Raw genomic sequence first — 26766 nt, forward strand, 5'->3', positions numbered from 1 at the left:
CATGCGTTCGACATTAATCTGCCGTCGGTACACATTTAGCGTCGAAATAAACCGCAGTTTTCAATATCACACAGCGACTGTAAAGCTGACCCTACCACAACTCAATGCGCTCTCAATTCACGCCAGTTATTATTATCTTGACCCGGTGATTGAGCTCTCCTGCTCTCGATCGTGTCGCACTCGCCGATTGGCCATCGCTTTCGTTTCCCGCCTCTCGCTCGGCGCTCATTGGCCGACCTCGCCACGCCTTCGCAACTTCAAAGGCTCTGCTAAGGGTAGTTCTGAACCCCAGTTATATATTTTTCACCCTTATGTTATTCCAGCACTCGTATTGTATCCGCCGGGTAGTACGCACGCGTCCCGCAGCCGCCGCCGCGATATAAGTGTCAAAAGTTTTCGTCTCGTGTGCAAATAAATTAAATGAGAAAACAATGACAATGGACGTTCAAAATAATTACCAAAATTATAAAGAAACATCGCCGGACTCTAAAGAGTCCAATTTGAGTGTAGAAAGTGCTAGAACTTCGCAGATTGGGAAAACTGAAATGTCTTCTGTAAATCAGAATAAAGGAGCGAAGAGATCCTTCGACGTCGCGTTCTTGATGATGCCAGATGACAAGCTCCAGCAAAAACATCCAGAGAAGCAACTTCGTGTCTCTAAGCAACTCTTCCATAGCGAGGAATGGGAACAGCCGCCGAAAAGGATCCCAGAAATTTACAAGCATAGTGAATATTCTTCGGACAACGCGATTGACCTGAAAGATCAAGATGATGATAGAGTTCGCATCAATAACAACATATCACCAAGTTTTAGCTCCGATATTAACATTGACGTTGGCACTGATGAATACCCGAGTAAGCCGATGTACTATAGTGATTCCGATAATTCTGAAAGGTCTCGTAGTCGCCCTAATTCCAACGAGAGCGCTACACGTCCTCCAAAGTTCCTTCCCGAGTATAAGAACAAGATTTTTGACGACCCCACTATAATCAGCATGCAGTCTCGAGCAAGGTATGAACGAACATCTGACGTATCTCCGAAAAGTGCGTTTACAAAAGTTTCGAGCTATGCTATACGGTCACCAAATCCATCAGTTAGTCCCGATAATTTGCTATACCAGAACTCTGTGAGTCCACCGCTGTCTGCCGCGAGCCCTCCGAGTTTTAATAAACCTCCAGGGTTCAACAACTTGTTAACTCCGGCTCATCTATTAAATGGCAACAATTTCTTCAAAGGGCAGAGCACTCCGTCGTCGTCGCCCAGTTATCCCGACTCTGCTCTGCAGCAACGTCCAGCAACATTCACTAAAGGTATGGAATATCCAGACAAGGCATCAGATCATAAAGCATCACCGAACAAACTAAGTTTTTTACCGTTCAGACCAGACATTCCATACTTGCAAGGGAGTTCTTCTTATCCATTCGGCGTGCAAAATTTTCAGCCGACAAATTCTGATTTTATGAAGTTTCCTGTACCTTCGAGAGAACCTGTGAATCCTCTGATAGCGAACCCTGCCGCTGCAATTCTCAGCACTCTACTGCCACCGACTCTCGCCGCGTTCTCTCTACCAGCACAGAATGTATGCGCGAAATGTAGCATCAGTTTCCGAATGACATCAGACCTGGTGTATCATATGCGAACACATCACAAGAGCGAGACAGCTACTGATCCTAACAGAAGAAAAAGGGAAGAGAAGTTAAAATGCCCCGTCTGCAACGAGAGCTTCAGAGAGAGGCATCATTTGACCAGACATATGACCGCTCACCAAGATAAAGAAGGGGACATGGATGACGTCAGTCCTTCGAATTTTAAGAAATCCAAACAATTTTATCCACACAACGGAGGATCGGTCGTACATAAATGAAAAATGTAAATTTAAATGATTTAAAATGTTTTTCTCGGACAATGTCGTTTGTATATTGCTCTAGGTCTCGATGGCGCAATTCCACGTTTACCAATAAATTGTTCTATTATAATTGTTGTTACTTACATATTTAATATCATCGATGTGCAATATTAGTTGTTAGTTATTTATTTTGTAAATATATAATTTAAGTAGTGAAACATTAAATTAATTGACAAATTAATTGTTCTTGATTTTATTTTCCTGTCTTTGTCATATCTCTACTGAACTTCACACAATAGAAAAAGATTTATTTTCCTTAAGCGGTCAGTGTCAGTAAATGAATATTGATAATATGCAGAATATAATATGAACACACATTTATATTGTGGGCTAAAATATTTTTTTTCTCATAAAATGTGTAATCTATTCACTTGAAAACAAAGTAAAATTTTCCGATTAATAAAAATCAATAAAAAAAATGAAATAAACTAGAGTTTATCGTTTGGTTCCTCATAATTAAATTTCATTGTAAAGACTATAAAATATGATTTTAATTACGTAAATAATAATATAATCACGATTGATTTTAATACAAGATGTGCGATGTAATTTATGATAGTTGTAATCGTGTTTTTAAAGTATGGTTTATGTGGGACAGTAGCTGAAGTAAATGTACCATAATATACCATATGGGATGAAAGACACTTAGCAAAAAGTGAGTGCCCTGGTTGCACCTCTGCCTACACTTTCGGGGATATAAGCGTGATGTATGTATGAATGCTTCAACACGCAATAAAAAAGAACCTAAAATGATTCCTATCTTATACTTTGAATAAAGATGTATGTATCTTGAAAATTAAATACCATTTTCATGAGAGCAATTTAAGAAACAAATAATTTTCAAAATATTGGAACACGAGTAAGTAGGTAATTATTCAAGTATTTTGGGATAATTGAAATCTAACTTCTTATATTCATGTGGAACTCTTAATAGTAATTTTTTTATGTCATCAAAAGCAGAACATATTATTTTAGTATTAAATTAAGGAAGATTTAAAGTGAATTTTATTTTCCTTCTGTAAAAAAAACATAAGACTATATCATTTATGTTTATAACAACACACTTTTTATTATTTCCATAAAACATCGAAATAAATAAATTCATTAATTTAGATTTTAAATAGTATTTAACCTTTTGAAAAAATACCTTATATACTTAGTTTATTATATAGTTATCAAATGTAGTATATACAATATTTTTGATTATTTCGAATGATCCATGAATGAATTTGACATTGAATGAACATTAAAATTTTTAATTGTTTTTACTAAATATTATAACCTTTCAAAAAATAAATTTGGCAAACAGATAATTATACATGTATATTGATAAATTCTAACTCGTTTCTAATATAATGTTTTTTTAATTAGAAAGGCTTTACTCGAGAATTTTTATAATATGTATCAAAACGATAAATTATATCATAGATTGGCATCTAAAACTAAAGGCCATGAGCGTAGTTTTTTTCATTAAATACTTTGTTATTCAAAGTGATTAGATTGACATCAGGCAAATTTAATTGCCCTGTCTCGTGGTAAATTTAATAAAAATCCCATAGACCTAATAATATCTTACAAGGCTAGCATAAAAAATATCCATTCCAAACTTTAAACATACGATAGCAACTATAAATTAAAATCAAAGTGATATTAATGCTCGAAATCTAGTTTAATATGATCCTGTATCCATAATTAAATAGATAGATCCTGAAGCGTGTCGGAGGGTGGATGATGGCTTTATCTCCTCGCCCTTCATTCACCACGCTACGCCTTGTTAGCGACATAAAGTGTAACTATTAGCAGAACTATACGCATGGGAACAAAAGACGCATTCAAATTGAGTGTAGCTAATCGCAATGAAAGAATAACACTCTGACTTTGTGGTGGATTAGTTTGGATCTGGTGATGTTGGATTTGGATTGTCAAGTTTGCTAAATAGAAGAGACGGAGGTATAACAATAATTTCGAGATATTTTATAAATTTTGAGATAATATTGAATACATACATCATATTATTATGTATCATTTTGCTTATATCTCTCGGGGTTTAAACTGATAGACATGATGTTTATATGATAATATAATTCAAGGTCAGTCCTAAAAAAAGAAAGCTTCATGCCTTCAATGGTTCCTTTGGAAAGTTTTACTATTTAATATTCTGATAAAATGAATTTTTGGTTTCAGTTGAACCAAACTATGTCGTCGGGTTGCTCTGGTCAAGTTACTCGCAATATCGAGAATAATTTGCTTTTAACAGATTTTAAAGACCTTAACCGAAAAACGTAGGTACATCTCTATTAAAAAAAAAAAAATAATATAATATCTAAACATTACAATGATTTGCAAATAATTAGGATGAATCACCATAATTTATCCATAACTCCAATACAAAAAATTAAATCATAACAAGACACAGCATGACTAAAGTCCATGTCGAAAGAGCTGCGAACGAGCCAGTTCCCATGTCAGTGGGTGCGTGGGCCACTGACTCGAAACCCGTGGAGAATGCCATGGGAAGCAGATTGTTTTGGAAGGGATGTAGTTTATGGAAGATTAATTTAATTATCACATTTAGGTTTTATTAGATTCTAAGTTGCAAAGGATGTATTAATATGTTTTCAGACACTACTGTTGGAGTATCTTTCTAACGAGTATAACTAATCAAAAAAGACTATTTGGCCCTTTTAAAAGATTTGTGATTTTTTAAAATAAATTAAAGTATATTTTTTATACTTACTGAAATATTTTTACTTTATAAGGATCCAATAATTTAACTGAATATATATTACAAAAAAAAGCGGATCAATTCTTATTTTATATCCAGAAACTCTAAAATTTTCCAGTCTTTTCTATTTAGTAGATACACCATGTTATCATGTAACATGCAAATTACAATAAGATTTTATCAAATTTTCTTTATCTTCATTTTTCCAAGTTTATGTACCGTGCATGTCCTGAAAACAAGTCGGTCATTACAAACACGATGGAGCGAAGTCGCGCGAATGCGAAAAGTTCGCGACACACAGATAACGACGAGCTGAACAATATTTTTGCTCGTCCGACGAACCGTGAGTAATTCAATAGAAAATATTCATATTGGGGACAAAACGCGGCGCCCCCTGACGTGTTTCCCGTATACATGGTGTTCTATTCCGTAAACTTTGACTTTCTTTGTGATCATACGTTGATAAAGTACTTAAATATGTGTTTTATTGCTTTGTTTTAAGGCAGCGTTATTGTCATTAACTTACAACATTTTAAAATCTACTTTAATAAACTACTTTCCAAACCAGTGACTATAAACCCGAACTCTTACAATCATTAAATCAATGCATGGAAATAATCCAAAATATGATCCTAACAAACCCGACCACCCTGTACACAGAAGCACGTTATAAGACGCCAGTCATGACGAATGCGTCGCGTAACACTCGCCGAGGCACATTTGAATACTCGCCACCGCCTGAAGATCTTCATTGTGAACGTACGGTGAACTGTCGTAAAAGTGGGTGAGTTCGGGTGGAATTATTTCGATATCTTGGGCTGCGTTAGCTTGGAAATTTTTGATGTCAACTTTTAGTTATTAAAAAGCTTTAGAGGTCTAAGGCTCATTGTTTGAATTAGTTAAACTATAATAATAATAATATCAGCCCTGTATTATATACTTGCCCACTGCTGAGCACGGGCCTCCTCTAGTACTGAGAGGGATTAGGCCTTAGTCCACCACGCTGGCCTAGTGCGGATTGGTAGACTTCACACGCCTTCGAAATTCCTATAGAGAACTTCTCAGATGTTCAGGTTTCCTCACAATGTTTTCCTTCACCGTTAAAGCGAACGATAAATTCACAAAGAATATACACATGATTTTTAGAAAAGTCACGGCAGTCCGTTCCACAACCTACTAGGCTATCGCCGCCTAGTTAAACTATAGTGTGTTTCTATTCCTTAAAAGAAGTGATCCCAAAATCTTCAATTTCAATCTGATTGGCAGCAAATACATGCTAAAATATATATAAAATTCGTGAACCCACATAACCGTACCAATATTTATGTGATTTTCATAAATAATTATAAAATCCCAAAGATTAAATTATGCAAATCCCAATACCGAAACATAAATCATATCTCTCGATACAGAACAACGAAAATCACGCGTGATCAATGAAAAAGAACAATATTTTCCACTCAAACGGCGACGGGGAATGAGTAACATCATAAACTAGATCTTACCCCCGACTTCGTTCGCATGTTTAACATAATTCTCGAATAACATTCGTAACGGTGAGACAAAATATGTGCTTCGATATAAACGGGGATATAAAATATTACTGAAAATAATTTAACTAGACTCGATGTTACTAATGCTATCTATTACAATGAATTAGAAATGGAAACATACCTTTCAATGTTTTAAACAGAAAATATATGTCGTCTGATGTTAAATCATCATGAATTTTGGTAAACTTATCGAAATTAAATAATTAGGAAGTAAGAAACGATTTTGTGGGTCTGGAAATTCACTGATAAACTACAAACCCCCACACTGACACTTCGTCTCTACGTTCTGTGGAACATTAGTATGCTTATTTTATGTAAGCTCACTTATAAAATAGACAAAATTTATTGTACTATAAATTAATGTTGTATAGAATCTTCCTTAAAGTCCAATATTGCCTACATCATATTAACTTTGCTATTATGTTAAAACGTAACGTTATTTTACTCTCAAAAATGGTTGTATGACCACAATCACATTATATTTGTAATTAGTATTGAACTTGAAACTTCTCCAAACAAGACTGGGCAGATAAATAATGTATACAGTTTTCATTTGCAACATTATGTAGTTGTTAGAGAGAGACGTCCGCACGGCACGGCCGCGTCATCACGAATGATGAATGGCGCGCACACTTCGATAATCAAATTCTAATTTGGAATCTGTTCTACCCTCCGTGACTTGTTTAGGGGTACGTGGTTTATTTTCGTAAACGTTTTTTCTTTATGTCTGTCATTGTTTCGTGATATAACATTATTTAACATGATTAATTAATGTCTATTGGTTTAGGAGTAGGTGTTTATACTTCCTCTTACCATTTGTTCTTTAGCTATTAAGTATAACTGATTAATAAATATCACAGCCTTTTATCCCCGAAGGGATAGGCAGAGACGCGACTGGTGTAGTCACTTACGACTGTGTGTATTCCCACAATGTGATAGGAGGTGCGCCAAGCGCCATATCGGGCACAGATTCCAGACTTCTGGCTGGTACCGAGTAGAGAGATTAATTATTTTGTCCGACCCGAGCATCGAACCCGAGCCCTCGGTACTGTAGTCGTATCGTAATACAACTACGCCATCTACCGGATTAATAAATAAATATATCTAATGATGCCCATGATAAGAAATAGTTTCCAGATATTTTTATACCACGATATTTTTGCCTGAAGCTGGATTCCAGAAACATAACTGACGTGAGACAGTTGATAAAACTAAGCAAAACTTATAAGCAACATCTTCGAAAGTACGTAACCTGGACCTTACATTAACCCCAGAGATAGTTTCAAAAACATTAAATATCCCACAGAACCCTAACCACTCGTTTCCCCAAGCTACGCATTGTGAAAAGCTTGTAGACTTTATTAACCGTGAAGGAATTCTGTTAACGGATCCGCCACGGAAGGCACGTGACCCGTTGTTACAAATCTGTACAAATTCACTTGGGGTGGGGTCATTTGTACCCGCTTTGTGAGCAATGTGAAGAGTGTTTAAACAATTGTGAATGTTGTAATTAGATCGTTGTTATGTAATGCAATAAGTTTAAAATCAATTGTAAGATGGTAGGTCTTTCGTATGTGAGGATTTGTATGGCTAAAATGTCTATTTCTATCGACAAGCAACTTTATAATTATTAAGTTATGACCTTATATCTAATATCTTAGAGTGCAGTGCAGTGTTTAATAATTTAATGTTCTAAACGTCAGAGATGCATAAAATTGTTCTTTTGTTATGAAAAGATCGAGTCTGTGACTTCGAAGGTTAATCTCCCTCAATAAATCTAAATATACTGTGGACCAATAGAAGATGTTACGTCTCCAGACTGTCGCCAGATGTATGCTTTTCTTTCTAGTTTTACACCTATTGACCTCGGAAACCATCACAGGGTTTTTACTATTCTATGTCGCTCTCCAGTTGCATACAAAATACACATGTTGCCCTTTTTCCAGTACTACTTCCTATTTTGAGTGCAAATATAAGCCATATTACTTTCGGTTTAAAGGACCACTTATTCATATACATTTTACAAATTAAAACAGCAATTTTATTTTACTTTCATAAGCTAATATTCCACGAGTACTATCGAGCATACCAGCATAATTCTTTGGACTAGTGAGGAATAATCTTTCGTCTAGCAATTCTTTATACGTCCCTCCACTGAACATAAAATGTAATGTTTTCCATGGACACATAAAAAGGTACAAAAATACAACAAATTTAGAAAATTATTTAACTCTTATTTTTTCCGGCTCGAAGGACCACGAATACACTATTAATTAGCACAATAATTTAAACAATACACAAGAGCAAGCCGGGTTGTTTCCTGCAGAGACATAGGGTAGAAGACAATGCTACTAGCAGACGGAAGACGTTGGCCATGCTCGCTGGGCACAGATTTCACTTATTTAAAATTATTCTCGCGGTTTAAAGTATTAAATGCAAAATTGGAGTATGGGTTTACCCATTTTTAATCGCTTAGACAATCTATTGTTTTGTAACCGAAATTTTTGATTTCAGTCAAGCCAATTTAAGACATAACGTAATACGCCGACGGGATAACCTCTTTGTACGTTAATTTCAGGATCCCTCTGTAGACTGTATTGAGTAAAGTAAGACCATCAAGTCAGAAGTAAGACAAGGCTATAGATCTATATAACGCCCAATAAAAGGAATTTCCATATTATATACGTTTTCTGTATCTCTATGACGGGAACTACATACATACATAACATCACGCATTTATCCCCGAAGGGGTATGCAGAGGCGCAACTAGGGCACCCACTTTTCGCCAAGTATGTTCCGTCCCATGATGTGATAGGCGGCGAGCCTATCGCCATATCGGGCACAAATTCCAGACCCCGGGCTGATACTGAGCAGAAAAACCCAAATATCACTTTGCCCGACCCGGGATTCGAACCCAGGACCTCAGAACGCTATTGTACCGGAAATGCAACTACATAATCCAAATTTACTTACCGTCAGATAACCACATGCTCAGGAATCCCTATTGGAATAAAAAGAATATACATCTACAAGTTAACCTATTAACCTAAGGTATATTAACAAATATATTACTTAAGGTATATTATTAAAGCTGTAGTGAAACGCTGAAAGTGTATCAGAGGCGAACTAAGACTCCGTTATAATGTATTCACTGAATATTGCCGCACGAGAATGCTTATTATTTTCAACTTACTTAACGTTTGTTCCGCTTGTGGCTTTATAAATGAATTGAGATTTTAACCTATATTATATGGAATATTGTATTATATTTTTAAGTCTTTTAATAGAAAATGAGCCTTAATTTTAGGTGCAGCATGAATCAAAATAGATGGACATTGAGCGTCCAAAAACCCCGCTGGATGATCGATACGAGTTGGCAAATTTGCTGCCATTTCCAATTTTCTAGGAGAGTTGAACCTCGATTGAATTAACCTATATATTTTATAGAATTTTGTATCTTCAGAGGTTACCTTTACTGTAATTGGCTGGTCGTATAGGTACCTACTACCGCAGCGTCTATTTCTATCGCCGAGCAGCAGTACGCTTGTCTTGTTGCATTGATGTTGCTATTTTTATGAGCGGTTTTATCAATTACTAGTAGAGCATACCATATGCTCATCTCGACAATGAACAAAAAAAAATATGACTCCTACATTTAAGTTTTCATTTTGCAAGAACCGAATATCTTTTATTAAAAGCAAGGTAAGTAGCCTATAACGTTCTGACATAATATAAGTTGGTAGACCTACGTTCTCGAGATCAGTTATACAACTTTCTAAAACATTGCTTTTACAGACCAAAAAATAATATTATAATTATTAATTAACACACACGCAAATTTATAATAAGAGCTCTGAAATATATTCAAAGAACTTCATTTAGGCAGTGAGTTCATATACTATGCTACTAATCAATTGTTTAGATTAATACGTATATATTAATTTGCTTAAAAATAAACAGCCCGCAGTGGAGTTGACCAGATGACGCTCGAAGCGGCGGCATATATCCATATTTATTTGAACCATATTTCATTTCACTTAATTCATATGCTAAATATATTCGGCGAGCTTTGTCAACTGTTCGCTATTTTGTATCGTTTTGTTACGAAATTTTGTATTTAATTGCTTATGTATTCAATAGGCGAATGGGATGAATTGGTAAATAGGGGCAAAGCTTATGGTGAGATTTGATAGAAATATAGTTACGGAGTTATTAAAAGCAATTTGTAGCCAAAAAAATATAATAGCAGATTATATAGTTTATTCGTTGAAAAATTATATATTTTGCGACTGCCTCTATGACGTATTTGTTATTTTACACAGTATGAGTGCGACAATCGCGCTGAGGTCCTGGATTTGGATCCCGGTTTGGGCCAAATAATTGTGACTGAGTTTTTGCATCTTAGAAAAAATCAGTTGCAGCTCAGAGTCACGAAGTTGGCGACGTGATACACCCTGAAAGCACGTAAAGCAATCATTTTTATGATTATTGAGAATTCTTAATTAAAATTTTGGGTATATACACATTTAATTATAATGTTACCTTCACCATTTAACGTACGACAATTATTCAATTACACATTTGAAGTAAAAGGTTACTTGGGAACTGATTCCCATAATATCTATAAAAACAAAAACCATTGAAACCTCAATGAAACATTAATCCGTAGCTAAGGGTGTAAGATATTCAAAATTACTGGATCCCTTCCTTGCAGCGGAAGGGCGCGTAGTGTTTTATACCCTATTGTCTAAGAGATGAGCGGATATGGCGGAAGTGCGTTAGTTTCTGTTATTTATTATACTATTGTTAGTTTAAAAACTGAGGGAGTTTCCACTTATGTACTACATTTGGTAGCACATATATAGTGATAGTTCGAGGCTATTAAAATTAAACTAGTTTTCGGATTTGATCGCGGTTTTTTATATTTTAGTTTTCCTCGACGTTTGGAGACTGCAGCCTTCATGGTCACGGGGGGGACCATCGTGGCTAGTTCGTTACATTTTTTGTACAGTTTTACAAGGGCTACCATGTCACTACAAAGTCGTTTGGGTAAGTTGAATGTGTTCTATCAGCAATCCGTCGGCAAGCGTTCGTTTTTATGCTACTTTTGTACGGTTAATAGACTGATAATATCTATGTCATTCTTCCTCCACAATTATTAAAAGTCCAGTGTTGATAATAATAAAATCATGAATATAATTTTAGATGTAGATCCACGATTTTGTTCATTTAAACAGCATAAGGTTTATTTTTAATTACCACGTACTGTAAATATGGAACCAATTCCCGCCGGCAACATTTCAGAACAGATACGACCTGGTGATCTTAAAAAATGTTGTATTAGCACCTAGAAGGCCGGCAACGCATTTCTTTGCCTCGTGGTATAGCAGATGTTCATGCCGGTGATCACTTACTGTCAGTTGAACCGTACATTCGTTTGCCTCCTATAACATAAAAAAGGTTATAAAACTTGTATAATAAATATTCATAACGAATTTTATAACCTCAAAAATGAAGTTTTATTAACAATATTTTGGCTTCGGTTAGTTTAATTTTTACAATACAAGTATAACTTTATTATATAAAAACCTCAAAAATGAGGCCTAACAATATTTTGGGTTCGGATAATCTAATATTTACAATCCAAGTATAATTTTATTATCACCGACTCTTAATTTACTGCACCTAAAATATTATGTTTTCTTCGAACCAATATTGATTGTAATAATTTTAAAAGCAGTCGAAGTTGAGGAAGCGAAGTGCAGTTCCATTTGTCGCCACTCGAATAAAACGTGGCGTCCATTAACTGACGATTTGGAATCATAAATCGGTTTTCACATTAGCTTGATGTATGGAGTGACGACGCGTTGAGATTATACTTATCTGTTAAGGCGCAGATGTTAAAGAAATCTTTGTAGTGTCTTTGTCTATCTATAAAGCGCAGTACAATCTACTAATCAAAGGCATTTTTAGTAGCTAAGGTCGCTATTTCAACCCGCTTTGAAGGCATTTTTAGTTTAGTAATTAAATATTGTGTTATTATATTATGATGTCACAATGCAGACAACAAACAAATGCTGTTCAGGGTTAGGTACAGGTTTTCAATTTAAAGTGTAGGTCGTGTATCATGGTTTATGTGCTGGCGCTTACCATACCACTGTTAAACATAAGCCTTATCTGAATATTTAAAAAATATGAACACCCATAGTAATAAACCCATTTTACCAGTTACCCATTTTACCAATACCAGTGATATTCTACAATTTTATACAAATATTAGATACCGAAGGGCTGATGCTTAAATAAGATGTGATTACCCGAGTGTCAAACGATATCGGCGAGGCGTCTGATCGTTGATTTATATTACGTGTAGCGCGCTCTCTTTGATTGCTTTCGAGACAAACTGCCGTCTTATTAGCGGGCAATGTATCACTTACTATGTTTTGAATCAGTTTTCACATGATTAGATTGTTTTCAAATTGATTTACTGTTTTCGTTGGTAAAAAATTTAAGAAGCAGCGAACTTAAGGCTAGCCCTTACCAAGTGGATGTCAGTTTAAAACAACTGCTCTAAGTTTTCGTGATGACCTTAGCCCTAAATTTTCTCATTAATCGAGGCTTGTTAGAGAGCGACATAAGGTATATAACACAGAGCTGCATACATGGATATGTTTGTACTATGTACTAGATTTGGCGTTCCGAACATTCACTATGTTCAACTGAATTGAACTGCAATCCATTCAAACTGACTTTAGTATCGTCAATATTGGCAGAATATGGTTGTGTACGGAGTGATGCTCATGATATAAGAAATCGAGTCTAAGTGTAAACCTGGATTTGAATAGAAATTACTAGGGAATTAAGTAAAATTATTTGTCGTAAAATTGAATAAACACGTTATTATAACAGTGATGTTTTGGTTGCCATTTTAATTCAGATTTTGAACCAATAGTTTATATGGACGTTCGTGTCTATAGAATATACGTCAATAGCTGACGAAACATTTTTGACCATCCAATTAGACCTCATTATCATCAGCCACATAGTGTACTGAACATAGGCTTCTCCTAAAGATGTTCCAATTAATTAAACATATTATAAAGAAGAAAGAAGATCTCTCAAATCTTTTAAAATACCACAGCTTCACACTCAGTTCGCAAACGTTTTATTGCTAACATATTATCAGTGGAATACTCCAATGGTTTTTATGTTCGGATTGAAGAACAAATCTACTCGAAACAATATTTCCCTGCGGTTAGATCTCTTCCTACGTCGTTTAGGATATTTTTTGCTTCGTACTAGCGGATGGTTTTATGCAAAAGTGGTAATAAATAGTACATAAAGTTAAGCATTAGGTGAGATTTTAGAGACTTTTCGATAGCGTCATAAAAATTAAAAAGGAAAAGAAAAATGTATTTACCACGAACACAAATCAACACATTAAGTATCAGCTTATAATAGAAACACATTATTTATTAAAAGAAAATAGCTATATATTCTTAAATAGCATGGACCATGCCACCAACCTGTCTTTTGAAGACTGGAAAAAGATATAACAAAAATACTTGCAATTAAGCTCTAATAAATAATATATTGTGAAATGTGTTGCCGTATTGCGTCATTAGCATAAGCTTTAACGTTTAGATCTTAAGCTATATAAAGCTCTAAAAATTTTTAAATGCCAGTATAATTGTACACAAAATAATTATTTCTCGTCAGTCGATACTCTATCTGGATTATGGACGTCACTTATTATTAGGCGCAATGGTCGAGTACCATGCCCGTATTAAAAAAACTCGTCTACAATGCAGCTTAATAAGAATCAGACAGAATTTTAGTACCAATACACAAGTAACTGTCATACAATCAACAGAATTCGTCATTATGACAGGTTGTGTCGAACTGCAAACTCATCCCTAATTGTATAGAGAAAATGTTCGCATGTTTTTTTGCATATTATCGTTATTATATACCGCGTCATACCTAAAAACTAAAAAAAATGCCAAAATAAACGGCCCATACATCACACAATACAGGAAAGTCCTGAAATCTTTTTTTCAGCTCTAAGCGGATGCGAACCGCCGGAAACGACTGCCGTATCCATGGCGACGGGCGCTCACTTAATATTCGCAATTGACGGATCTTGCCATCCCTCTCGCACAGTATGGAATAGAGAGAGAGGGGAGATCGGTTTTAAAGCGAAAATTGAGTGTGGTGTCGTTGATGGTGCCCCACAGGAAACAATACTCGATGCCATGAATTAATGACTCGCGGCGCGGCTGCCAGGGGCGCGCAACTTTTGGTACTACAGGTATATTTATTGAAAATTTTATTTTTATTTACTTTTAAGTACTAAAGACTGTAGTTTTGGTTTATTTGTGTATGACTGGGGCTTAATTCTACGTAGCTTAAAGTATTTTGAACTTAGGCTATTTGGTTTGATTTGACTTATGATTTCGCGTAAAATATTATGCGCCATATTAGCTGTATTTATGTTCACCTACTCTTATAGAAAAAACATGAAAAAGAACTCTAGATCATTTTCCGTTTTTATAAAACTTTGCATGTAGGTTGCTTTCGACAGGTCCGTCTGGGAATCTTAGAGAGAGGCTTATGTTCAGCAGTGGACTTTATTTAGCTGATGATGACGATGATGACGATGATGATGATGATAAAACTTTAAGTTTTAATTTTATTCTAATGAATCATAATGTTTAGATGAATAAAATATTCGTCTTTAAATAAACATGATGTAATTTTTCAACTTTTCTAATCTGTTGCCAAGCGGTTGGCGACCGCTGCGGCCGGCAATATTTCAGCGGGACAATAGACGCGGCCAGAGCGGTTCGTTTGGGCTCACCTGCGGATATTAGCGCCGATGGCTTTGTTGTTACACCGCCCTTGGAGTACATTCGATTACCGTTTTTGTCGTCTTACGTTTCCTTGTTTCTGTTGTGTAACTGATTAAGTGAAGTGGCTTTTGGAGATATCCACTTATTATGCTATCGAAATAGATAATATGTTTAGTAGCTTTAACTAATAGTTCGGATGCGGGAAAATCATTTTAATGAATGAAACAAACGTTGGCAAACCAATGTTTCAAATTCATCAATTTCAAATTATGAATTGTGGAAAAGAAAAAATACTTAAATGAAACATATTGATGACATAAATTGGCTCATTATTTATGTCAATCATTATTCATATATTAAATGCAGCATAATCTAAAGTGCTAGCCCAAGCAAGAAGGCCTATAGGGCTCATTTTTATTACAGGACAGGTCGGCAAACGAAAAAGTTACCCATCGGATCATTCCTACAATCCAAATAGATATTACAGGAGTGAGGAGAGCAATAAATATTTACATCTTGGCTCTACCACTTCAGTATTAATAAAAGCTCAGTTCCACACAAAGTGAAGCTTCCAATTCTAAAACAATCGAAGCCAGGTCGTCATTAGTGTTTTCCGGCGCGTGCGGTGATCCGTTGCACTCGTATATGTCTCCCGCCCGTTCCGGTGCGCCGGACAATTGTTTAGTTTCTAGTTTAGGTCGGTTTTGTTTTACGATCCGGTTTGTAAGTTTGATGGTTTTGTTGTTAAGGTAAACATTTGATGGTAGAGTCAGTCAGAATACTGCCTGTGGTGGGTCGAAATTGGCTTTTAATTTTTTTTTTATGTTTATTCTTATAGACAGCTGTGAGCTATCCAAATAAAGTAAAATATAATAAAAAGTCATTCAAAGATATTTGCATTTGCAAGACCATTAAGATACAAGGACATCCGTTTAAAGAAACGTACGTGATGGTAGTAATAGCCCAAAACAGTGGAAGTCCAGGCAATGTTCTGGGTAACGCACCATGGTTCTCGCTAGCACCAAAATTGCAGGCATAAAGTGCTAATGTACTAGATATATATTTATGAATTTGAAAAACAACAGCTTAGAATCTTTATTCCGCAAATATCATCTCTGTCATTATTGATATCCCTGACCGTTAATACAATGTTTATCAGAATTACATTTAGTGGTTAAAGCCGAATATTTTAAATTAAGAATTATTTAAATACGATTCTATAATTTAAACATGGAACTATTAGCGGAAAGGCGCGCGCTCATTCGCCGACGGCGCTATCTTATCGAGCGCACAACGAATCAGTGAGCACGCAAGTTACGGCCCGAACCGAACGCGGCCGAAGTTTCACTCGGCAACGTTTCAAAATTCGAATACGAAAAACTCTTGTTAAAGCGACGTCTCCAACCGATAAGTTCGTGTTCTTTTATTTTCCAAATCCTATTCATTTTTAGTTCATAAAAAATCGAATAAACGTATTTTTACTCAAAATTGAAGAAAAACGGCCCGCAGGTTTGTTTAAAAATCAAGCTTATTTAAAAATTAGCAAAGAGAACAAATAAAATTAAAAAAAATCAATTGGAGATCTCGAAAACTTTCAAAAGACGTTGTTCTGAAGGCATAGGAGAAAAATTTACAATATTTCATAAAAATAGGAGCAGGTGAAATAAAAGACGTTAAAAATGGAGGACTTTGCCACCCATCGACAAAAATATAATTCGTTTGTACTGTGTAAATGTTTTACATTCCAACCGAATAAAATGACATGTATGTCTCTGCATCACACCTAAATATGAGCTGTCAAGCTTATTACAGTTTCGTTCATGTCTAATTTTCAGAATTATATAAGCACATTGAGTTTAATCACTAAGGAATAGGAAACTAATATCCAATAACAATGCAATGGAATCATTTGTAAAACCTTAATCGCACTTAATAAAAGAATGACCTATTCCAAAATTTATAATTTGTGTGAATTGTCAAAAAACTCATTTCAGTTTGCGACCTTTTTATTTAATTCGCTACAAAATTGAACTTGTTAAAGATAAGTCAAAAATGAAACCTATAGCAAGAAAAAAATAAAAAAGGTCGCAAACAGAAATGAGTTTTGTGACGATTCCCACAAATTAACAATATTGGAATAGGTCATTATTTTATTAAGGCTTTACAAATGACTCCATTGCATTATTATTGGACATTTGTTTCTTATTTCTTAGTGATTAAACTCGATGTGCTTACATAATGCTGAAAGTTAGACATGAACAATTGTAGTTAGCTTGACAGTTCATATTCAAGAGGTCCGATACAGAGATTTGTTTGGCTACTATTAATAAAAGAAGCCCGTGACGTTGAATATGGAAACAAATTGCCCATCTTAAAAAACAATTGCCTTAGCACCTGTACCTTAATAGAAGATCACCTGCTAATGGCTTATGGAGCGTACATCAGTGTGGAGATACGACACCAGCCCAACGGTCCACGACTAATGATATGGAAAGGATTCGAGTGTAATTCCCAATGTTTATTCGGATTTAATTCCATTCGTCTAAGTCAGTAACGATTTCTTCCTCTTATCAGAAGAGGCATCGATTGAAGTCATCGACTCGATAATGATAAGAGAAAAAAGATGTGCCTGACCGGCAATATAATTCCAAAAACTTGTAGAAAAAAAAAACTGAACTGGAAATAAAATCCGATATCTCCAAGCCTATATCTCATCCACTAAAAGACAGAAGCGATCATGATTGTCATGTTTTTGAGGATGAGACGAGAAGCCTGGTTCCCAGGTATGCCACTGAACAGTTACAAGTCCAAACAATTTCAATAATTAATATTAAGTTTCATAATTCTCAGTACGACTACAATGACAATAAAAACAGCCTCCTTAGAATGTCCCATAAGACGCAACTCGTAAGTCGATGTATAATTGTAATGTTTGTGATTGATCGAGAGACCAATGCATCAGTATTTCTCTTCAGTCGCTCTCGTCGTCAGTTCTCTTAACCAAGCCGAATAAAACGACGCGAAGTCGTGTCCTGTTTTTCGCCATACTCTAAGCACCCTGATTCAATAAATAATGCTGCTTGACAACAGAAGTAGCCATTGCGATGCTATGCTACTAGTCTATTTATCTATTGTATCATGTGCATATCTATAATATATATCTGAATGTAATTCTTAAAAATCAATTGGCTGTCCTCTCCGAGAGGGGCGCTAAACGATAACTGCTTACCGTTTAATATTTATGAGTTTCGCAAAACGCATCAGCGTGCGGTTTGTTTAATAACGTTGTTTTTAAACCGCTCTCCGACGGGGCGCCAAACCCTTTAGGCTACGGGCGGGGTGCCGTAGGGCTGTCCGGTCCCGTTTCTTATTCACATAGGCCATTTTAAATAGTATTTGCAAATTCTAATTGTGGTAGGATATTTCAATATGATTAGTTTCCTGCTGTATAACGTCTAATGCATATGTTGGAACCTCTGGTGGTAGCGAGTATTTGTAAATTACTTTTTAGGTCAGGTGCATTATATTTTATTTGATATAGTCAACAATTATGGTTTAAGACTTTCACTGTTAAAAATAGTATAGGTATTGGCAGAACTGTCGACATCGGCACTAATTACCATAACAATAAAAAATATATATAGGTAACTTAATAATTACCAAACCTTCACCATTATCCACTCAGTCTTATAGGTCTATATGTATCGAGTAAAACAGGTCGACATATCTGTTGACCGATAGGGAACTCTTCTATCCCTGATCGATATATTTATTTTGACTCCACCGTACCAACAAATCAGTAGTTCAGAATAAAAAAGAACATTGTAGCCATTACCAGGCATTATCTAAAGTTCTATTTTCAAAATTATGCGAAGCGCTTGCAATGCCACGATTTTTTTAATCCGAACGTAACAAAGAAAATAACTAACTTACTATTGTTTGAGAAGACACCTTTTGACCATTATACGCCACGCTCACATATAAAAAATATAATTCCTTCCTAAATAAATTGCGTGGCAACCCTAAAATTGTTGGCGCAGTGTTTAACAGTAGCGCGGATGCTCACAAACCACGTTACGTCGTCATCAAGCGAAACAATCTTCGCTAACTGTTTTACGGAGATACAGCGCCCGCAAACGGTACATCAGATTTTCATTTACAATCAATGGGTTTGGAATTGGAGAGTTGGTGTAAGAAGTTGTGTTACATACTATCTATACGTATTTTCTGTCTGTCTGTATGTTATCGATTTTCCCAAAATCTACTGAACGGATTTTTATGAAATTTGGTATGGAGATAGTTCAAGACTCTGAGAAGGTTATAGGGTAATTTCTATTCCGTGAAGATATTAATAATAATAGCTTAACTTTTATGGCGGAAAACTCATTTATGCGGGTGAAACTACGAGTAAAAGCTAGTTAACTATATTAATTACGTTGTGCTGTAGCCTATCTATTTTCACTTATTGTGGTTCGGTTTGGAGGGCATTGTAGCCAGTGTAACTTCTACACATAATAAAACTTAAAATCTCATGTCTCAGAATGACGAGCGGAGTCGAATACCAAACGATACTTTGTAATTTAAGGTATTAGATGATATTTCTACTGTCTATGGGCGGTCGTTACGCTTACCATCAGGCAAACAGCAAGCTTGTCCCGTCATTCACAGCAATAAAAAAATAAACATTAAATAACTTTCTAAACCTAAGGAGGCGTAGAGCTAGAATGTACTTTCTCTAAAACAAACAAATATAGACTACAGTTAGTTATCGTAAGACAAGGTCTCATATCGATTAGTTATAAAACTCAAACTTAAACACTTATGGCAAAACAAGACAAAGCCGTAGGACTATCTCACAAAAAAAGTTAAAAAATTTAGAAAAGCCAGAGGTTTGTGCCCTTAGGATTTGAACCTGTGGACATTCGTCTCGGCAGTCCGTTCCACACCCAACTAGGCTATCGCCGGTTTAATTTTTAAGTATAGGTAAACATAACACAATTTGACCTAAAAATAAACGACTGATCTACAAAACAGATGGACAAGTTATCGCTAGTTATGTAACGTAGGTATATAACAATGTAAATAAGATAACGCGCGACCCAACTTTGTTAATTGTAGCGGGAAGTTGCGAAATCCGTGTTTTAGTCAAACATTTTATACAATTACTTCATTGATATTGAATATTTTTTCTTAAAAACTGTTATTTACTTTAAAATTATACATTATGAAACTCCCGTTATCGATAAAATCGATAACGGGAATGCAAATCCATCACATAAAGATATTAAGAATTACAACAACTGGATAAGCCGAATACCGCTTCCATAATATTGTATCGTCGGTAAACACCATCAGAGCAGTTGTCGAAGCTGAACCGGATCCTGTTTTGCATATTCCAATCCCGCTGCGCCCGAGGCTCGAACCTTGTACCGACAGCAGGAAAGAATAAATGTTTTTATAGTTATGGCAAATACGGGGATGTCTTTGTTATTTTTAAAATAGCGAGAGTACAGCAAAGGATTTTATGGAAAGGAGATGTTGCATACAATAGAATAAGGTACATAGTTCAGTCATATTTTAATGGTATGTCAAACTTAACCATAAGGAGAAACCACACTAGTGCAACAAATTATAAAGTACATATTAGAAACTAATCGTCTGATTGCTATTTACTTGTGAGCATATTTGACAATGTGACTTCTTTACGGTCGTCTCATATTTGATTGGATACGTCGTGAAATAAGAATTATTTACTAAGATTTATAATGACCAGTAAATATGGTAATGCCATCAAACACAAGTACATTACTACTTCGAATCATTATTTATTTAGATACCTCTTACAATGCATTAAAGGATACAACTCACGTTACACACTCAGTTTTAAACTTCCATCGTACATTATTACAAATGAACAAAACAATTTACAAACATTTGGACGACTCAGGTCCTAATTTTGCATATATTAATACACACAGACGGACGAATATCTTACACGACCATTTAAATAAAAACATGGACATTATGTCCTAATCTATCCCTATATTATCCTGAAAATGCCGATGCAGCCCCCGCCCATCGCTTCATTGCCCGCCCCAGGAAGGGTTGCCAATTAAACCGGTTTACACCAACTTACCTTCGTTTAACTGCTATAAAAATTTACATCACAATGGTCCCCTGTATCCTGGTTGTTTGGCGGGAATTTGGGAATTTTGATGATGGCGGAAATTTTGACTTAGTGCTACTGTATTTGGATTTAGGATGGTTAATTGATAGTGATAAAACTAATTATAGGGTTCTAACTATTTTTTAAATATATTATACTTAATAACAATCTTAAATAGTACAGTTTAATTCGTCATTACATTGAAAATAGCTTAGACGAAAATAAAAAAGGGTATTAAAACACAGACTACTTAATTGTTTTTAAATTATAATTTGCAACATTAAACGCATAGCTGTTAAGAGAAGAATCTCCAAAATTTATATACTTTAAGTATTAAATTGATTCAAATTAAATTTACAAAACACTTCCTACTTAAATGTGAAAACCAATTCCCACTTTATAAACTCAATGTCGAAACAACTAACGCCATCTGTTATTCAAACAATGTAAACGCTAACAATATTACCGTCCGGTATGATGAAATATAGCGAACCGAACGTCTTTTACGCTTCAACAGCCGCGCGTGAATCATACTGCGTTATGTAATGAAATGCGTCGCTACACTCGTATACGCACTGTACCCAGAAAACGTCAGGATAATATCAGACTTAATGTCTGGTTGCTGGATAATGATTTTATTCTTAATTACAAGTGTTTTGGACGGCTAAGACCTGATTTTGTGACGTAAGCTTAATGAAAATCTGTTTGAAATTACAAAATGTGAAAGGAGTTTGACGTCTAAAATACAAATCTCAGAATAAATTAGATATTTATCCATTGTCAGAAAATCATATTACTATAAAAATATCTATATATAATGTTGTGATTCTAAACCACATATCTAAACCTCGCTAAACCATTCTTTATTTTAGATAGTTACAATTGTAAACTTAACATACGAAATAAACGCTTTGGACAGCTGCCAGAAAAACGCGCGATTTCCCAGGCCAGTGCGTGGTCCACCCTCCGGCCATTAGCGGATGACACGATGGAACCGCATCAATCATAGGCCAGCCAATTCATTACCACCACTCGGCGCAGATTGCTACCACCGGCAGATTACATTTACTGTTATGGATATTGCAAATAAATGTTTTTTTATCTGAATGAAGAGATAAGCGTTCCGCTTGATGGTGAATGCCGTCACTGCACTCTAATAGAAGCAACCCTGACTTCAAATTACAAATAATAATTACTTTGGTATGTATTCTTTTTATCATAAGATATTGAAAGTTATGGCGCGTAATACCCAAAAATTATATAAGCTGCAATTTCCTTCAAATTGGGACTTAAAGTGAAATTATGAAAATTGCAATCATTATAACTAGTCATGTTCTATGAGTATGTATCGACGCTTTGTTTACTGCTGCTATCGAGCAACAGCGGCAAGCACTGTTGTATTAGAGAACTTAATTACTGTGTTCCATAAGACATGAAGTCTAATATCTCAGAATGACAATAGCATTACTTCAAAAGAACACTTCATTCAGAGAAATTGATATAGTTTCTAGAGACAAGTTCGTTTCTTGCTTTGATAAAAAGAACTTTAACCACATTTGCTATTGCTTCGACATCACTCTTAAGAGAAGTCAGCAGCTTGGCATACGCCATGTATCGTGTACGGCAAACACATCAATAATCGTCGTTCATATTGTCAGCGAACTTTGCCTTTCGCCCATATGTGTCAACTCTAGCCTCAGCCCGCAATCTTCTAATGGATACATTGAGGTAGAAAGATTTGCGGTCAGTTTTGTCGGAGATTTGCACACCTGATAAAGGTTTTTTTTATGTTGAGAAATGTTAGGCGGATTGCAGGTAGGTGGATGCTGTTTTGTTTGCTCACTATTTAGTAGAACTACAGATGGTAGTGGCAAGCTCATTGTATGGACATCTCCTTAAGGTCAGCAGGACTACACTGATTTTAAAATGAAGACATAATTTTAGATGTCATAGAAAGCCCTGGTACTATCTCATTTTAGTCTCCGGATTCAAACATGCTGGTAATTGTATCGACTAACATGGGTTCATCTTCTGTCGTCAGTCGACTCTATCTAGACCCTACTCTATATTCCAACAGGTACAGTGGAGGCATTTTGCTTTGCCTGCATAAAAATACAATATTTTATCATATAACCGCATTCTAATAACCTAGCAAATTGTATACTCAGATATTTGTTTCATTGTTCGCGCGGGCAAAATTACTTCACTGAGAATGATGTCAGTGAAATGAACTATATGACAAATATCAACTAGAAATTATGCATTGAATATAATAGAACTAATGATGTCTTGTGTTTAGACATTGAAATATAACTAGTTAGCGGATTTATCGCATTTTTTATATTATAATTTTGTCATTTGTTTGTAATTTGTAAATTTAAATCCGACCCTCGACCACGAAGGCTGAAGCCTTTAAAACGTTGGGAGAAAATTATAATATAAAAAACCGCGATAGAATCCGTTAAAAAGTTTTATTTAAATGTAATAGAATGTCCACTCCAAACATTTCGCTATTCCCCGTACACATCTCGTGTCGTGACAGGCGCACAGTGCGCCACTGTCCAATTTAATTATATCTGCCAAGTTTTCAGCAGATTTTAATATTTTTCCACATTTCTAGTGTCTCGCTGGCCAATTTCGTATTCGTTTCTGTTGTATGATTTAACTTTGCAAAAGCTTAGTTTAGACAAATATTTTGAATTCTTCTTACTATGGGAAAAAAGTACTAAACATAGACATATATCCGACCCAGGGATCGAACCCAAAACCTCAGCACTGCAGACATACCATAATTCAACTACAGTACCCAGACAGACGTATAAAATATTTCTAAATAGTATGAAATTTTCTCTGCCTACCTCTAAAGAACACATGCCTAAAATTATCTATTATATTAGTAAAAATGTTTTGTAACATTCCCACCTTTATAAAGTGATAATCACTAAGTAACCTGATATAAAGAAAAATCTGTTATAACTAAATGAAAACACTAAGCCAAATGTAATAACGGACATAACAGTAAATTTAATAACTAAAATGGCTTATTGTAACATTGTTACGGGCCCTCTGTTCAACGGAAAAGCAGTAAATTTTAATCAAAATGATGCTAGCTGCCGGACGAGTAGAAAGGTTTATTCTGGTGTGTGCAAGCGAAATCGAAACTGCATCGTTTGTGAAAATATGTATAAAACGATATAATATGTAATGTATTATTTTGTGGCCAATAATGAACAGCGTCACACAGGTCGATATTATACTATGACGTTTCTTACACAATAATAACTATATAGCTAAGTTAACCAGGATAGAATAATATAAATAATAAAATTCCAAAGTAGTATTGGAATTTCCGCAGGCTTAAACGCAAGGTCACGTACCTTTAACTTTACCAAATTAATGTGTGTATTGAACATAATAAAGGTCATGAGTTCTCCATAAGAATTATGAAGTTATGTGAAATCTGCCAACCCGCACTATGCCAGTGTGATAGGGTGAGTGTTCGAAGAAGTCCTTACCTTGTAGTTGGACAGTATATAATACAGTTCTGATATTACATTATTGGCATAGGTAATCTTTCGTATGCGAGAATCCGTCTGCTTGGGTAATACGTATACAACTATGTACACTTCTTCCAGGGAAAGTATACTTCTGTCATGTTTCTAACTCTTCTTAAAACAACTATAAGGCAATATTATTTGTATAGACTAGACCACGATAACGCATTATGATTTAGGATTGTGTTAGACTGGACCAGTGATTTAGAAAACGCATCAGATTTTGAATAAAAAAAATCAAAATACAAACTGCCAAGTTATTAATCCAAACTAACGTAACTTAAGTAAGCCTCAAGTAAATAATATACTTACAAATTTATAACTATTCTTTATTTCCTTTATATTTCTATTTATTTATTTAAAAACACAAACAACCATTACAGGGTACACCCAATTCTAACAAGCGGGACTATTAACAACAAGATGAATAATACAACTAAATACTAACTAAATAACTATTTATAATTTAATTATATAACATACTAGCTGACCCGACAGCCGTTGTTCCGTCTTAAATATGAATTTGCAGCGCGCATTCTGTCAATCGATGACAGTTATTTCAAACAATTGACAGTTATATAAAATTAATATTTTCGTTAAATTTTCTTAAATTTTCTAATTTGCCGCGCAATTTTTAGAATTTTTCTTTCATAAGAACCTTCTCCTGACAATAACAAACACAACAAAGAATAGTGAAGTCGGTCCAGCCGTTCATGCGTGATGGCGTGACCAAGGGAAACAAGGATACATTTTTATATATATAGATATTCTAATAGTTTATTACAGTTGGGTATAGAATAGTACCGCGGCGTAGTGCAGACGGCCGGATGAAATATGCGACGGGCGCAACAGAGTACACGACACAACACTTTAAAATATTAACCTCGTATCATATAAACTAATATCTTTAGTTATCGCATTGCGGGTTTAAGAAGTAGAGAAAATTTATAAAAGATTTTGACTCTTATTGGTTCCAAGGATATTAAAGATTTTATGGGATTATCGGAAGAAAACTTTGTATTTTTTTAGTACTAAATAATTTAATACAAGTGACTACTGATAGAGGAACTGCAACAGCTCTGAAAGATAAAGTGATAGAGGAAAAGACGAATATAGAGGTTTCCAGGATAGGGGAGAGGAGAAATATTTATGCCTTTATGTGCTTGGACTTGCTTAATATATCCCTAGATAAAAATATCCAACAAGCCGCGAAAATAACCAGGGCTTAATACTTACACACACACTCCTTTTTATACCCGAAGAGGTAGGCAGAAGAACTGGAGCCCACACCCATACCATTTATTACCCATAATGTGGTAGGGAGTCTATCGACATATCAGGCACAAATCCAGACTACGGGCTACCACCAAAAAATACAAATAATATCTTAATGTATTTTATTATACCACCATCATCATTACCACAGTTGTCTACTACTGAACATAGGTTCTTCCAAAACTTGCAAATTTACCATTATTTTACTTCCAAGCGACCACTTCCATACTTTCTAGGAATTTGGCAACAATATGCGCATCCAATCATATCTAAAAGCATTTCCTTATGTTAGTAATGTATGCACACTCTGCGCATAATGTTACACGGCACGCGTCGCTTTAATCATTTTAGTTATTGTTTAGTACTTTCCGCTACTATTTACTTGTGTTGTTAGTCTTATATTAAATTTAAAGGCTTATTATGGACTCGATGACGTAATAAACACACAACGCTTATCCCTGAAGGGGTCCGCAAAAGTCTTAACAGGGAATCCATACTTTACACTATGTATGTTCCGTCTCAGGATGTGATAGGGGAAGAGGCTGTCGCTACTTTGGCTAATTTCCTGAACTAGAGAACTAAATTACTGAGCAGATAAACCCAATATCACTTCACCGAGCCGGGATTTGATCCTGGGACTTTAGAGTGGTGTCGTACCCCGCAAATAATACTACACCACCAGGAAACAAACATTATATTTGCTATAATTCCTGTAAACCAGAACACATCGTTGC

The 26766-nt window shown here is 35.2% G+C and overlaps 1 protein-coding gene across 1 annotated transcript in view; it reads left to right on the forward strand.

Moving 5' to 3' along the window:
* Nucleotides 1-437: 437 nt before the first annotated feature.
* The window catches only part of LOC115451336, a 160226-nt gene continuing 133897 nt past the window's right edge, over nt 438-26766 (forward strand). Inside the window, exon 1 of the mRNA XM_037443175.1 lies at nt 438-1793. Coding sequence (XP_037299072.1) covers nt 438-1793 — 1356 coding nt within the window. The remainder of the gene's footprint in view (nt 1794-26766) is intronic.

This window comes from Manduca sexta, chromosome 26, assembly GCF_014839805.1.
Source record: "Manduca sexta isolate Smith_Timp_Sample1 chromosome 26, JHU_Msex_v1.0, whole genome shotgun sequence".
NCBI lineage: Eukaryota > Metazoa > Arthropoda > Insecta > Lepidoptera > Sphingidae > Manduca > Manduca sexta.